The sequence below is a fragment of the Diplotaxodon limnothrissa genome, linkage group LG23 (genome assembly GCF_057381915.1).
Source record: "Diplotaxodon limnothrissa isolate DT_005_m linkage group LG23, D_limnothrissa_male_GT1.1, whole genome shotgun sequence".
In the NCBI taxonomy this organism is placed as follows: domain Eukaryota; kingdom Metazoa; phylum Chordata; class Actinopteri; order Cichliformes; family Cichlidae; genus Diplotaxodon; species Diplotaxodon limnothrissa.
The window spans coordinates 2,665,776-2,680,312 of NC_140617.1; the positions used below are offsets into that span (position 1 = coordinate 2,665,776).

Here is a 14,537-nt window from a genome sequence, read left to right on the forward strand (position 1 = left end):
TTAATCATCCAGGTAAGTAAATCCCAAAAGGTTGATTCTGTTCATCTGGACATTTTCAGTTGGAGAAATGTTTCGTCACTCATCCAAGTGACTTCTTCAGTCTCAGCTGACTGCAGGTTTCCCCAACCTTATAAACACCCGTGAGTGAAGTTGCCCCCCCTACCTTCTTCAAATCGAACAAAATTGATGTCAAACATTTGTCCTGCAAATTATTTTGTTTGTGCAGGTTATGTTTCCCTAATTTTATAAACAGTACATGTACAGTGAGAGAGAGATGTTACATCTGTCTTCACTTGCATCCCAGTCATAGAAGCGTTGGAGGTCGTTCATAAGAGATTACAGGATCATCCCAACCTCAGCAACAGGACCACTCTCAGCACTGATCAGTTGTGTTTGCTTTTGGAACTGTCTTAATTCCACCTATTTTGCATAAGGGTCAGTACAGGCAGAAATCTAGGTGTGCCATGGGTTCCCACAGGCCCCTGGTCAAAGTCACCAAACCAGTTCGTAAGCAGGTACAGGTGTGGCCAGAAGGGTCCTCAGAGGCACTGCTTTTCCACCACAGGCCGCCACACACGACAACACCACAGACTTTCAGGAATATACAGAAACTGTCACTGCCTACATCCCAAAATGCATCGATGATGTCACAGAGACCAGGACTATCACTGTCTGGGCCAATCAGAAACCATGGCTCACAGGTCAGGTTTAAATGCTCCTAAAGTTGAAAAATGCAAGCCTTCAGAGCCGGGAATTAGGTGAGTCTAAGAACAGCAAGGGCAAACCTGTCACGTGGCATCAGCTACAGCAAAGCTTCAGCGACAGCAGAGATACTTGGAGGCAGTGGCAAGGAATACAAACCATCACAGACTACAAGCCCACTCTACAGACCGTGGTGACACAATCCCCAGACAGTGTGTGGAGATCCCTCCACCATCATTACTGAACCCAAGAAGTCATCTATCTCCTGCTTTAAGGACTACCGTCCTGTCAAACTCACCTCCATCATTATTAAGTTAAGTGCTTTGAACGGTTAGTCATGCATCAAATCAAATTATTGCTTTCCCCCAACCTGGATCCATTTCAGTTCGCATACCGGTCAAAACGCTCAACCGATGATGGAATTTCAACTGCCCCTCACTCAGCCCTCACACATCTGAACACTAGAGACTCATATGTCAGAGTGCTGTTCATAGACTTCAGTTCAGCATTCAACACCATCATTCCCCAGCAACTCATTCACAAACTGGATCTGCTGGGGATCAGCACCTTGCTGTATAACGGGCTGCTAGATTTCTTGACAGGAAGACAGCAGACAGTACGGGTCAACAGCAACACCTCCAGCCCAAGAACACTGAATACGGGGGCTCCCCAAGGATGTGTGTTGAGCTCCCTTCTCTTCACTCTGCTGACCCACGACGAGATCTACTACAGGGGTGAAGTTAACCATCTGCCAGAGTGGTACAGCAACAACAACCTGTCCCTGAATGTGGAGAAGACCAACAGTGACTCTACTTCCTCTGCAAACTGAGAAGCACAAGAGATTCAACCCCCATTATGAGCACCTTTTACAGAGGCACAGTTGAGAGTATCCTCACCAGCTGCATCACTGTGTGGTATGACTCCTGCATTGGGTTCTGCAGGAAAAAATGACAACGGGTAGTGAGAGCAGCCGAGAGCATTGTGGGGACCTCTCTTGCCTCCCTCCCCAGGAGATCTACTGCACCTGCCTCATCTGGAAGGTCGTCTCCATTACAGGTGACTCCACTCATCCCTTCAACAGCGTCTTCAGTTTGCTGCCATCAGGAAGGATACTGAAGAGCCTCCAGGCCAGAACCAGCAGACTGAGAGACAGCTTCGTCCATCGGGCTGTCAGGATGCTGACCATCTCTGGATCGAGAAGGGGGGCCCAAGGGTACATCTTTCGCCATCCTACAATGCTGTGATTGTAGCCATTCCCCACTTTCTGTGAATGGTACTCATGGCCATTGATCAATAGGCTTTGATTAGTTGTCATTGATCAATGGTCATAAGAATTTGCATACTAACAATCATGGAATTAACCCCCCGGCACATTGTTCATTCAGTGGCGCTAGTTTCCTTCACTATGCAAATGTACTGTTTATAAGGTTGGGGAAACCTACAGTCAGCTGAGACTGAAGAAGTCACTTGGATGAGTGACGAAACGTTTCTCCAACTGAAAATGTCCAGATGAACAGAATCAACCTTTTGGGATTTACTTACCTGGATGATTAAGCACGCATCAAGACATTATTTTATTAAACATTTTAAAATGTTAGCAGCACAAACAAACATTTTTGCAGCACAAACCAGCACAAACGTTTGACATCCATTTTGTTTGATTCCATTAATATGGGGGGGCTGGTTGACCTCTAGAAATTTTTGTTAATATCTTTAAAATAATAACGGCACAAACAAAAATTTCTGCAGCACAAACCAGCACAAACGTAGCACAAACGTTTGATACCACTTTTGTTGGATTTGGGTAATGTGGGGGGGCTGGTTGACCTTTTGACCTTTACATTTTCATTAATATCTTTAAAACAGAAGCAGCACAAACGAAAATTTTAGCAGCACAAACCAGCACAAACGTAGCACAGTTGATTGACACCCATTTTGTTTGATTTAATTAATGTGGGGGGGCTGGTTGACCTCTGATGACCTCTAGAAATTGTTATTAATATCTTTAAAATGATAGCAGCACAAACGAAAATCTTTGCAGCACAAACCAGCACAAACGTAGCACTAAAAAAGTAGACCATTTTGGCCCGTTTTGGAGCAGTCTGGGGGGATGGTGACCTTTGAATGACCTATAAAATAAAGTTTAATATCTCGGAAACCGTAGCAGCACAAACGCTAATTTTACCTGCACAAATCTGCACAAACGTAGCACTAAAAAAGTAGACCATTTTGGTTTGTTTTGGAGCAGTCTGGGGGGATGGTGATGTCATCAGCAAAAAATATAACTTTTAACATCTCAGATACTGTAGCAGCACAAACGCTAATTTTACCTGCACAAATCTGCACAAACGTAGCACTAACCGCTCCGCCTATTTGCCTTTACGTTTCAAGTGGGTGGGGGGTCAGCTTCACTCTGCTACCTGTGTAAGGCTGTCATGGGTCTGTAGCTCTGTCACCGTTTTAGGGAACATATTTAGTTTTAAAGTATTTAGAACATATTTAGTTTTAAAGTATTTAGAACATATTTAGTTTTAGAGTAAGTTTCTGGGCATTTCCTGCCTTTCTGGAGGGATTATATTTCACTAAAAAACGATCTAATATGCATGTCCACATAATAATTATTATAATTATAATATATTAAAAAACACAAGCTGTATTTTAAAAAACATACATTAAGAAGCAGATTATATTAGATTTATATTTTAAATAAGACAAAAGTTGGATTTTACAGCAGTAAAATGATTGTATCTCTACAGTTTAAACATGTAATAAGCTTTGCCCTGCACAGAGTGGATAGTGAAACAAATGGAATCATCATAAATACATTATTTCATATTTATTACTTCCCCCTCCTCATTGCTTTATTATTGTAGCTCTAGTAATGAATAATAATGTAAGGATTCTGGATCAGCACCATGATGCCCATAGTATATACAGTATTCTGAAGAAGGTCTAAAATGTCACTGTGTGTGCATGTGTGTGTTTTATTTAGCTGGATTTAAAAAAATATTACTCATGATATAACATTGTGCAGACATGGCTGGTAAGGACATGAGGAGGAAACAGTAGGAGCTGTATGAGGCTACTAAAGGCAGGGCTATAACATTTTTCTGTCATCATTTTATTATAGATTAAGTGCAAGAGTTGTTAGGTGTGGATAATTAGATTATAGTTTATTGCAATAGCAAGTTGTGCCTTGTTCTCAGATAGACAGCAAGTGGAGAGTGATATATGAAATGATGGGAAGGAAGGAAGAAGAGAAGCAAAGAGTGATTCACAGGCAGAGCCGAGTTTATGTCACAGTTTTTTGTTGCCTTATGGTTCCAAGCGCTGTCACCAATCTTTGCATTTTGTTATTATCTCATGACACTTGTTTAATCAGCTACCATCTCTCCTGTGGACTTTTTAATGTCTACAGTCTCAGATCAACACAGCCCTTCCCATATTAGATTCTTGATGAATGTGTGTTGTTGTTATTCAGCCTGGTTCAATGTGCCCCTTTTTAACTTTGAGCACCCGCCCCTTTAAACCTCTCTGCACGTCCCTGACGTAGACAATGAGTCCCCCACCTCTGCTTTTTCCGCTGGCCTGCGTGTCCCTATCGGCTCTCACGGATGTGAAACCGCATAGGTCTACGTTAGCCTGTGGCGTTAGCTCGGTTAGCCACGTCTCCGTGAAGATAAACAAGCTGCACTCACGGTATAGTCTGTGGTTGTTCAGAGCGCACAGTTCATCAATCTTATTCTGTAGCGCGTTCACGTTGCCCATTATCACTGTCGGGATTGATGGTTTGAATCGCCTCCGGTGATCCGCTCTCCTCGCTCCAGCATGAGCGTGAGAAAGAGTGATTAACCCACTAACAAAAAATCAATATGCTATGTAATTAATAGCATAACACAGTACTAACTTAGCCTATATGCACAAGAACATAAATAATAAACTTCATTCAACACTGTAAAATTAATTAGCTCCAAGAAATTATGGATACAACTATAAATATAGTTATTTGGCTTATATCGTGATATATATCGTTATCGCCCGAAATGAAAAAGCATATCGTGATATGAAAAAATCTTATATCGCCCAGCTCTATTAACAATATAGCTCCAAGCTACCTCATTGAGCTACTTAGATTATACACCCCTGCTAGAGTACTAAGATCATCTTCCCAGTCACTCTTGGTACTGCCGAGATCCCGGCTGAAGACTAGAGGTGACTGAGCGTTTGCCTTGGCTGCACCCAATCTATGGAATAACCTCCCCATCGCTGTCCGCGAGTCTGATTCCATTCAATCCTTCAAATCGCGGTTAAAAGCCCACCTATTTAGCCTTGCCTTTTTCTACCAGTTAATGCTTGTTAGTTAGTTTAATGCTTATTTCTATCTCCGGTCTATTCTTAACTACTTTTAATCATTTTTAAAATTTTTGACTGTTTTATCCTTTACATATATTGTTCTTTTATGCTTTTATATGCATTTCTTTTGCTTCTATGTTTTTAATGCCATTTAACCTGCTAGCATGTTGGTACTTTGCCATAGCCTGTTACGAACTTGCACGTTCATGTGTTTGTTTTGTGCAGGTGATGTACCTTTTTATGTTAATTCAGCTGTGCCAGGGCCCTGCTCCGATTGGTGCGTGGATACACCGCCCCGACGTGACTGGTTCCAGCTGGAGGACCCGCCCATTAAAAGGAGTCTGGAGTGCTACTGCAGGAGAGGTCCTCGCGTTTCTCCTCATGACCCAGCAGTGTAACTGTGGCAGCCGCTGGCTACAGTGCGGCTTAAAAGTTGTGGAAGTGGAGTGGGTAGGGGTGAGCTGCCGTTTCTTTTGATCACCCGTTTTTTCCTGTTTTGAATTAGTTAAGGAGGTCAGACTCTGTCTTTACTTTTGACTTTGTTTTGGTAAGGTCAGGGGAGCGGGATTTGTGTAGATTTGTTTTTGTTTATTATTTTGGCCTTGGCTCACCCTGAAGTGTTGACACTCCCGTTTTGTTGTTCCTTTTTTTCACTTTGTAAATAAATCACATTATAACGAACGGATTTGTTTCCTGTGGCTGCTTGGGTCTTGGGGTGGGAAGCGAGTGCCTCACTCATGTTATTGCCTGGCCCTAGACGGGTCGTAACAAGCCTTCATCCTTCCCTGTTACTTCATCTTACCCTCTTGTATGTTAAGCACTTTGGTACACCACTGGTTTTAAATGTGCTGTATAAATAAAGGTTATTGTTGTTGTTGTTGTAAACAAAAGCAAATGTAGTATGTACTAATTTGTATATGTATACAATGTAAATCGTAGAATTATGTGCACAAACAGTAATATTACTTTACATACTTATTATTTAATGCTAATTCTTAACATTTTTACACATGTACTAGCACTGTCTCTTTGCCTACTGTTGACATGATTCCAGTTTTCGTTCTTTTAGTGCCTTTTCATACTTTATTACATGAAATGGATGGTAATACGACAAAAGACCTACAACAATAAGAACAAAAAATATGTAATTTTAACAATTACCTTTTTTTTAACCTTCAACAAACAGCCAAAAAACAAAAAGTGCCCAGATTAAGCTTGTAGTGTAGAGAATACTCCACTATTTATGACACCATTAGCTCATTATTACAGGAAATACTCAAGTTAACATGTCTCCTCTCAAGTCTGCAGCCTCTCCTGTGAGACTGACAAAGAAAGCAGCTTTACTTCTTGCTTTCTTTGACCAGTTGTTCCACTTCCTTCATGAAGCGCAGGCAGAGCTCATCCTGCCACGGCAGAGCAACACACTGAACCGCCACAGGTAGACCCTCGCCACCGGACACTGCCTGAACACAAAAAAACACTCCTGTCACTTAATGCTCAGCAGCTGAACGCACCACCTAAATGTGTAATTTACTAAACAGGGCAAAAGAGCACAATCCCCAAATAGTGCTGAAAAGTGTTTACCTAGAAAAAAAATGGATTTGCTGAATTCATGGGGAAGTCATGTGTGTACATGTGTTCATCTGTGATCTCACGTATTGTCAAAGTGCATGCAGCTGAACTTGTGTAGATCCACCAGTAATAAGTAACGGTTGTTGGAGCACAGCTGATGTGCTGAAAACCGTGTGCTGTTTACACTCCTGGAATTATAACTGTTTAAGTGGAGTGTGATAAAACTTTATTAAGGAAAAATGTATTTTTAAAGTTTATCAACATAAATACATTGCTTTAATGTCCATCAAAGGTCTGATTCTTCTGAGGATCAGTGCTGTCCTCCTCCCTGTTTCTCCATTTTTTGGCCGTTTCCCTTTGAACCCTATTGCACAGGCTGTGAAACTGAAGAGCTGGAAGCAGTTTTGTTGCCGCTGGCATTGTGTGACTCCTTTAGGTTAGAGGCTCCAGGTCATCTCTGAAGCTATTGAGCAAATTTAGCATTAAGTGGCTTGGTAGCTCTGTACCTTGGAATTGTTAGTCTGCTTGCCTATCGATCCTGCTCAATGGTTCCACTTGCACATGTGCTGCAATCAGCTGATTTCACTTCATATGCCAGAAGAGGAAAATAGTGACGCAGTCTACAGCGTGGATATAAACATTAAACACGTGCAAATGGATCATTTACAAAAGTCTCTGAGCCCCCACTTCTTAACTGAAGTCTTCTTACTGCACTCGCTTTGGAAAAATCTATTTTTTTTTCATGCCAAAAGTTTGTCCTGACACAACGTGTTAGTAAATCTGGCTCTATGTTCTCACTCAGTCTTATCTCACTGGTACATGTTGCCTACCTCTTTGAAGAGTTTGTCCCACATGTCCTGATAACAGCCCTTATAGTGCTTGAGTTCTTCCTCATCCTTTGTGGTCACTGTGGAAACAGTGACTACACCCGCAGGAAAGGTAAGGAGATTGTAGAGTATCGTGTAGCTAACAGCAGCTTAAAACGCAGAAAAGACAAAACAATTACTTACTTACTTACTCTATATCCAGACCCAGGTTACTTTTTAAATCAAGTAATGTCTGGAGAGTCGTCCTCATCTTTGATGAAATGTCTCTTTTTTTCCTCTTTTCAAAGTTCAGTTGTATTATAACGTGTAACTGTTTTGTACACTAAGGAGCTTGGAAATAAAAGTGTCTGGACTTCTTTAGGTTTCTTGAAGACGTTTCACCTCTCATTCGAGAAGCTTCTTCAGTTCCAAGAGCAGCTGGTGGAGAGTCCCAGATTTTAAGCCCCATGGAAGTGTCCCCAAGAGGGTCATGGACCACCCATTGATCCTATACCTAATCACACCATCCAAGGTGTGAAAACGGGTGTAAGTCACAAGCAGCAATGACGTTTTTCTTTCCAAGCTCCTTAGACTACAGTGACCTGGATGACTGAGTTCACAGACATGTTTTGTACACTGTCATTCTTTTTTTTTTTATCATGTCTATCCAGTTCCCCAGTGATGAAACCCGCTGAATCCACTACAACATGAATTACACTTTAGCTAAACTTCATTTACAAATAGAAGTACTAAACACAATAAAAATTAAACTGGAAAAATAAAGTGTTTTTTTTATTAGTTACTGTTATCTTTTGCCTTTTATATTTTACATATCTTTGTAATTTTCTGAAACTATTAAAGTAACAATATCTGATCTAATTTGTGACTTTTGCGTCACACTTTAAACATCTTTAAAGTCCTGTAATTACATTTTTTTTTAAAACAAAGTGATAAATACAGAAACTAAGTTGTCTGTCATACTGAGTTAATCATACTTGAAAGTTTGCCACAGTATGAGAAGTTGTAGGCTGGTCCAATCACAGGACACAGCAGCACATCAATGTTGCAGCTCCTCCAATGTGCTATTGTCTCTTGAATGTAGTCCTAAAGAAAACACAGGAAATCTCAATTTCTCCTTCAGACTTTCATACGTGACCATGCATCATCAGCTGACAGTACCTCAACAGCAGCATGTTGCTTCCACAGCTCTGGAACAGATCTAAAAATGAAGCAGAACGTTTGGATACAATTCCTAGCACATGGAAATGTAACAAAGAAACGATTCAAGCACAAATGAAGAATTTCAAGGATACTTTCTCACCCAACTCCACAAAGAGCATCAAAGTTGGCAGAAACACGAGGAAACTGCCAAAAAAAATCAGCATCATTATAAATGTTTTATCAGACTGAACTGTGAAGTTAACTGTTAAACCAAGGACTCACCACGGGTTTGAGCAAGAATGAAATGGTTTTCTTCAACCACTTGGGAAAGCCATAAGGAAAAACCTGAGGCTCCAGACAAGGGTCCACAGGTCCCCCTTCCCTAAAATGAAAGAGATCATTGGCACAGGAGAAAACAGTCTGTTCAGAGACACTGAACTGAGAATTACTGTAATGGTTTCAAAAAGAACCACAACCCCATGTTGCTCGTAAAGACAATGGCAGCATGGTGATGTTTAGTGGTTAGAACTAAAAAGAAACAAAATCTCTAAATGTTAGATGATTTAAGTTTAGAAAACAAATGGTACTAACTGACTTATTAAATGGAACAACTCACAGTTTTTGTAGCACGGTGGTAGCTCCATCTGCAAATACACCCTTTATCAAAAGCTCAGGGATAGTTTGATCCATCTTCAGTGGACAGTAAGGGACGAGCTAAAGGCACAAATATCAACACTGAGGACCTATGACTCATATCACATACGTGGCTTGACAGTGATCATAGTGTGTGTGGTGACGTCTTACTGTGTGCCCTGCTTGCTCTAGCAGAGCTTTGACCTCTCTGACGCCTCGGGCCATGCTTGGAGATGGATGCGTGTAGCCATCGCTTTCCAAATAACCGATCCTTAGAGGTCTGGAGCTTCTGTATATCTAAGGGTCAATCTTTTTTACTTCCTCAGTCAATTAAACATAATCAGTTTGCAAAGGTTAAGATTACAGCCTGTAAAGTTAATTCTGTATCTCAGGACATTAATAACAGGTGAGGTAAGAGTAATATAAAGTGAAGCGTTAGGACAACCATGTATCCGCTTAATTTGTAGTTTTTAACCAAAAGAATAATCATTAACAGATTATATGAACCTCACAGTACAGGACACACCTCCATGTTAAAAGGTAATGGTGGAACAGTGGGGTCCAAAGAAAACATGTGGTCACAAAGAAGTGCCTGCATGCACAGAGCCAGGCTGTCCACATCTCTTGCCATGGGTCCAGGAGATGACGGCACTAGTTTCATACGAAATATAAAGCAGTGACTCAAATATTTGAGACAGTTTGTGTCTGTGAAATATTGCTATACAGTGGTTATGTAACTACATTTACTTTATATGTAAAGTACATATGTTTCTTACCCGACTTTTGCCCTCGATAAATTGGACGAAGGCCCTGTAAACTAATCATTACACAAAAGTGTTAACAAAGACAAGAGTTTAACTCAGTGTAACTCAATGTGTAATAAATTTCCAGGAAACTGACTGAATGAGACCCACCTGAGCCGACCTGCAGTTGGCTTGAAACCACAGATTCCACAGAAGGATGCAGGAATACGGATACTGCCACCTATATCAGTGCCTATACCAAGCAGAGAGCCCCCTCCCCCGATGAGAGCCCCCTCCCCACCAGATGAACCTCCAGAGGTCTTCTGGGGGTTATGAGGGTTCACAGTCTGCCCGTAGATAGGATTACTGCAGTCATAGCTGTCAACAGACAGTTAATGAATCTTTGCATATTATTTTCATTCATATTTTCATTATTTGCACATTTGGAATGGACAAAGGCAACTTAACACATGCACTCAGTTTTAAATGTGCTGTAGATTTTTATGTGAGTAACTGATAAAAGATGTACTTTAAAAGAGCTTGAGGCAAGTTGGTTCTCACAAAGGGAATAGCTCCTTGTTTCTTCAGGACTTGAACGAGCACACTGTCCTTTTCAGCAGGCTGGTCCAGGTTAATGACCACACCACAAGAACAGTCATGATTCTAGTGTTGGAAAAAACAAAGATGATAATGTTACATCAAATACCTGAGCTATGATGCTCGAGAATACTGTACCATACTTATAAATACTGATGGGAAATACTTTAACTGTAACTGAAATTTGCATTGCATAACCTTTGTAATACCTTAAATGTAATATTTTCTTTGACGCTAACTGGAACTCCGTACAAGAGACCATCCTTGTTGGAGCTAACAGTTGTCAGCTGGTCCAAACTCTCCAGCAAAATTTCAGTGCAGCAGTTCAGCTTTTTGTTTACAGCCAGAGTCTGTTGGAAAGGAAACAAGCACAGACAGTTTGAGATTAACTTATTCACCTAAAGGGATTTTAATCTTTGTAAAATATTAAACTCTTGTTGGAAACACAAACATTACTTGACACATCAGTCTGTGTTGCTTATATGAATATTTTTATCCAGTGTGTCTAAACTTTAACTGTAATAAGACAATTCTGTGTAAAAAGAACTAAAAAGCAGTGAGTTATAAGTAGGAGTAATGTCAAAAATAAACAACATTAAGATAAGTCTGAGTAATTTAAATGATTACTTGTTTAAAAATGACTTTTGCTGTATTTGATCTATTATGAAAGATTTGTGTCATGCTGGATATTGAACCTTTTCCATGTAAGAGTAAAGCACATCCTCGGGGCGCAGTAAACCTTCGTTCAGCTGCTGTGTCAGCTCAGACAGGGAGAGCGTCAGGATGAAAGTAGAGTCAGTTGTCGGATGCTAGGAGACACAGACCCACACAGAATCATTATGTTATTATTTCTTTTAAAGGCTGCAACAAAGAGACGGAACCACATCCATGTACAGATTCAGGATTCTTCCTTCCACTTTTTTTTTTTACAAACTTTCTCAAACACAGCAATGAGTTCACTGCACTTAAACGGTTTGCACAGTCATAACTTTCATTTTCATGCTCAAGCATGGAGACATTGCAAAGTGCCAGTATTTTGGTATTTAATAACTACACCTCTGCCAGGTTAAACTAAAAGCAGATCATTAGCTGAGATTATCGATAAAGAGAAACTAGAAAAATCCCCAAAGCTCTGAACTCTCACCGACTGTTTGTACCGGAGCACCGCCTGCTCTGCCCGCTGCAAGCTCTCATCTCTCCTGTTTCTGGCTCTCTTGATCTTTTCCTCTGCCTGTCGGAGGCTGTTGATCTTTTTCACCCGCACAACCAGGTATCCCACAATGCAGGCAACACCAGTGAGCAGAGCCGCTGTCCAGTTGTCCATCTTCACTCTCTTAATAAACAGTTCAGTGTTCTGCGTGGCTTTCGTCTTTGCCCTGTGGCTGCAAGATGCAAAAATCCAAGCGGACCTAACAGTCAGATGTTTAAACACGACGACAGGCTTGTCTTGTTTTAGGCGTGGCCGTGTTGTGTACCGTAGCTTCCCTAATCTACATGCACAGCAACATGTCCTTTCATTTTAATAATAAGCCACATTCCAAAATGTAAAATCTAATTAGTTCTCAGAATGTAAATAAATTATGCAAAATCTCTGCCTTAAAGAAAAGTACAGCTTACTTAAGATTGCTGAGTTAGAGCAACTTATTCATTGTGAGTACACAGCAGTAAGAATAGCTTGATTTTTCTGAGTGAGAAATACTAAATGTTAACTGACATAAACATTTATTGTTCAGCAAAATTAAAAAATAGTTTGTGGTAACTTACGTTTTAACATTTTGCTTATGTGACCAAGTGGAGTTATAAAAGAATAATAAAATGACAACGCTATAGGGGAATTTCACCCCCAGGAAATATATATTTAAGAAAAATAGATAAAAGGAATAAAGAGAGGCCGCACAGATTCAAGGATGCACACCGAGGCAGATTGGCTCCAATATTAAAACTGTTTTATTTATAACAAAAATAAATAAAATATTAGAAAATCAAATGTAGCGTCGTGTTGACAGTGTCCTAAAACTTTAGGACACTGTCAACAACGACGCACCACAAGAAGAAAATCACTACAGCCCACCCGGTGCTGTACAAAAGAAAGTGCGAAAATGACCCACCACCTGAGGTCTCAGGGCCACTGGCACGTCCTCCGTTCACCGAAATAAAACACAGAAATACGTTAAAAGAATAAAAGGACACTGAGCGTCCGGCTCGCTACAGATCATAAAAAACTAAAACCAACTTTAATTAAAGAAATCACGCGCGCACGCACACAATACTGGAAGGTAGTGATGGGACGTTCTGTATCGAGGCTTCGGAGCGTGTGTCGAGTAATGGAGGGGGCGTTTCCGCGAAGCGCGTATCGAGGCTTGCTTCATTTATGGGAGGAGCTGAAAATGATGACGTCCGAAGCCTCGCTGCCCGGCTGTACCACGTGACTGGTTCATGAAGTGGTTCGAACTTTGCCGCGAGATATGACAGCGATATAAACCCCTCAGACTTCATTCAAAAATGTGGGTGTTTGATGGAGAGTTGCGGTTAGTGAGAGTTTGGAGACCGTTTGGAGGTTTATGAGTGTGAGGAAAGTCAGGAGAGAATGGAGCCAGCTAAGAAGAGGAGGATGTCCTCCCCTGTGTGGGAACATTTTGATCTTATTCCTCCCAACAAGGTATGTAAATTTCTACAGAAGATGTATTTTCATGATACTGATGGTGCAATACAATTTATGTTGAGCTGTCTTGACTTTTGTACAAGGTGAAGTGTTTTCTATGTGCCAGGGAGCTGGGATATAACAACAACAACACCTTATCCATGCTTAGGCACTACAGAGCTTTGCATGAGAATAAGGGGGACACCGATTGTGGAGCAAGACCAGGTGAGCCATCAAATGCAATGATAATATAGGATGCAGTAATGTTACTAAATGATATAACAATATTATACAACTGTTATAAGTTACGTATGTGATATTTATATTTGTGCTTTATCTTTATTGTCTTTCCTCAGGAGAACAATCTCAAATAGATGAAGACCTGGTCAGCATGGTGATTGAGGACTCCCAGCCATTTAGCATTGTGGAGGACAAAGGATTCAAAAGATTTGTTAAATCATTAAATCCTAGCTATGTTCTCCCCACTAAAAAGGTCATAAAAGCAGTGAAAATTTAGTTTTTACAGAATAAAATGTGAACAGGCAGGACTGAGGCTCAAAGCCTCAGTGTGTAGCTGTCCATACCTCAACGTTACAAAAGCACAACTACTGTCCACACCCCAACCACACCTCACCTCACAGTAAATGATCATTTCCATTTCAAGCATTTCCAAATAATCATTTTCCATACTGCCAGTATAAATATACACAGTGTACTGCCATCACTACAATATACATGTTTTACACACTCCTTTTGTTGTTGACATTTACAGGCTGTGTGCAAAATGCCACACTCTTCAAATTCATGCCAGCTATTATTTTTACGTCCAGTAGGTGTCCTGCTAGAGCAAATGAAGCTTCATGAAGCTTCGCGTTGGGGTGAACCAATTGGATGAAAAGCTTCAGTGCTTCATGGGGCTTCATCTGCCCATCACTACTGGAAGGCGTACGCCCCACGAGTCAACTACAACTCCAGCAACAATCCAGAATAAAATAAAATAAAACCAGGCGAACCAGAAAAAGGTAAGCCTACAGTTTCACGACGAGACAAGACAAGACAGCAGGCTCCACCGAGGAGGAGCCCTCACAACAGCAGCTGGGAAGGCGTTTCACTCTTCCGATTAAGGTCGGGCAGTTTGCCAGGGAGATGTGAAGGCAGCAATCAAACCCTATAACAACAGATAAATATAACCTTAACCTCCGGTAATTGTGAATGCTAATAAAAGTAGTAGGACCGGAGGCGCTATACTCTCACTGGTGGAGATAACTGGAGCACTTCTCTCCGCAACGCCGGAATAAAACAAACTGCCGCGCTGTAGCTGTCATATGA

The 14,537-nt window shown here is 41.0% G+C and overlaps 1 protein-coding gene across 1 annotated transcript; it reads right to left on the bottom strand.

The window, feature by feature from the left end:
* Positions 1-6,132: 6,132 nt before the first annotated feature.
* LOC146607238 (vitamin D3 hydroxylase-associated protein-like) lies at positions 6,133-12,001 on the bottom strand. Its single transcript, XM_085347233.1, has 15 exons — positions 11,712-12,001; positions 11,263-11,376; positions 10,777-10,917; positions 10,500-10,633; positions 10,142-10,348; positions 10,004-10,044; positions 9,754-9,878; positions 9,399-9,524; positions 9,211-9,308; positions 8,877-8,976; positions 8,755-8,798; positions 8,613-8,652; positions 8,429-8,537; positions 7,458-7,603; positions 6,133-6,518 (listed from the first exon to the last, which is right to left on the bottom strand). Exons 1-15 carry the CDS (start codon positions 11,889-11,891, stop codon positions 6,396-6,398), a joined length of 1,728 nt encoding a protein of 575 aa, XP_085203359.1. The 5' UTR covers positions 11,892-12,001; the 3' UTR covers positions 6,133-6,395.
* Between the last annotated feature and the right edge of the window lie 2,536 nt (positions 12,002-14,537).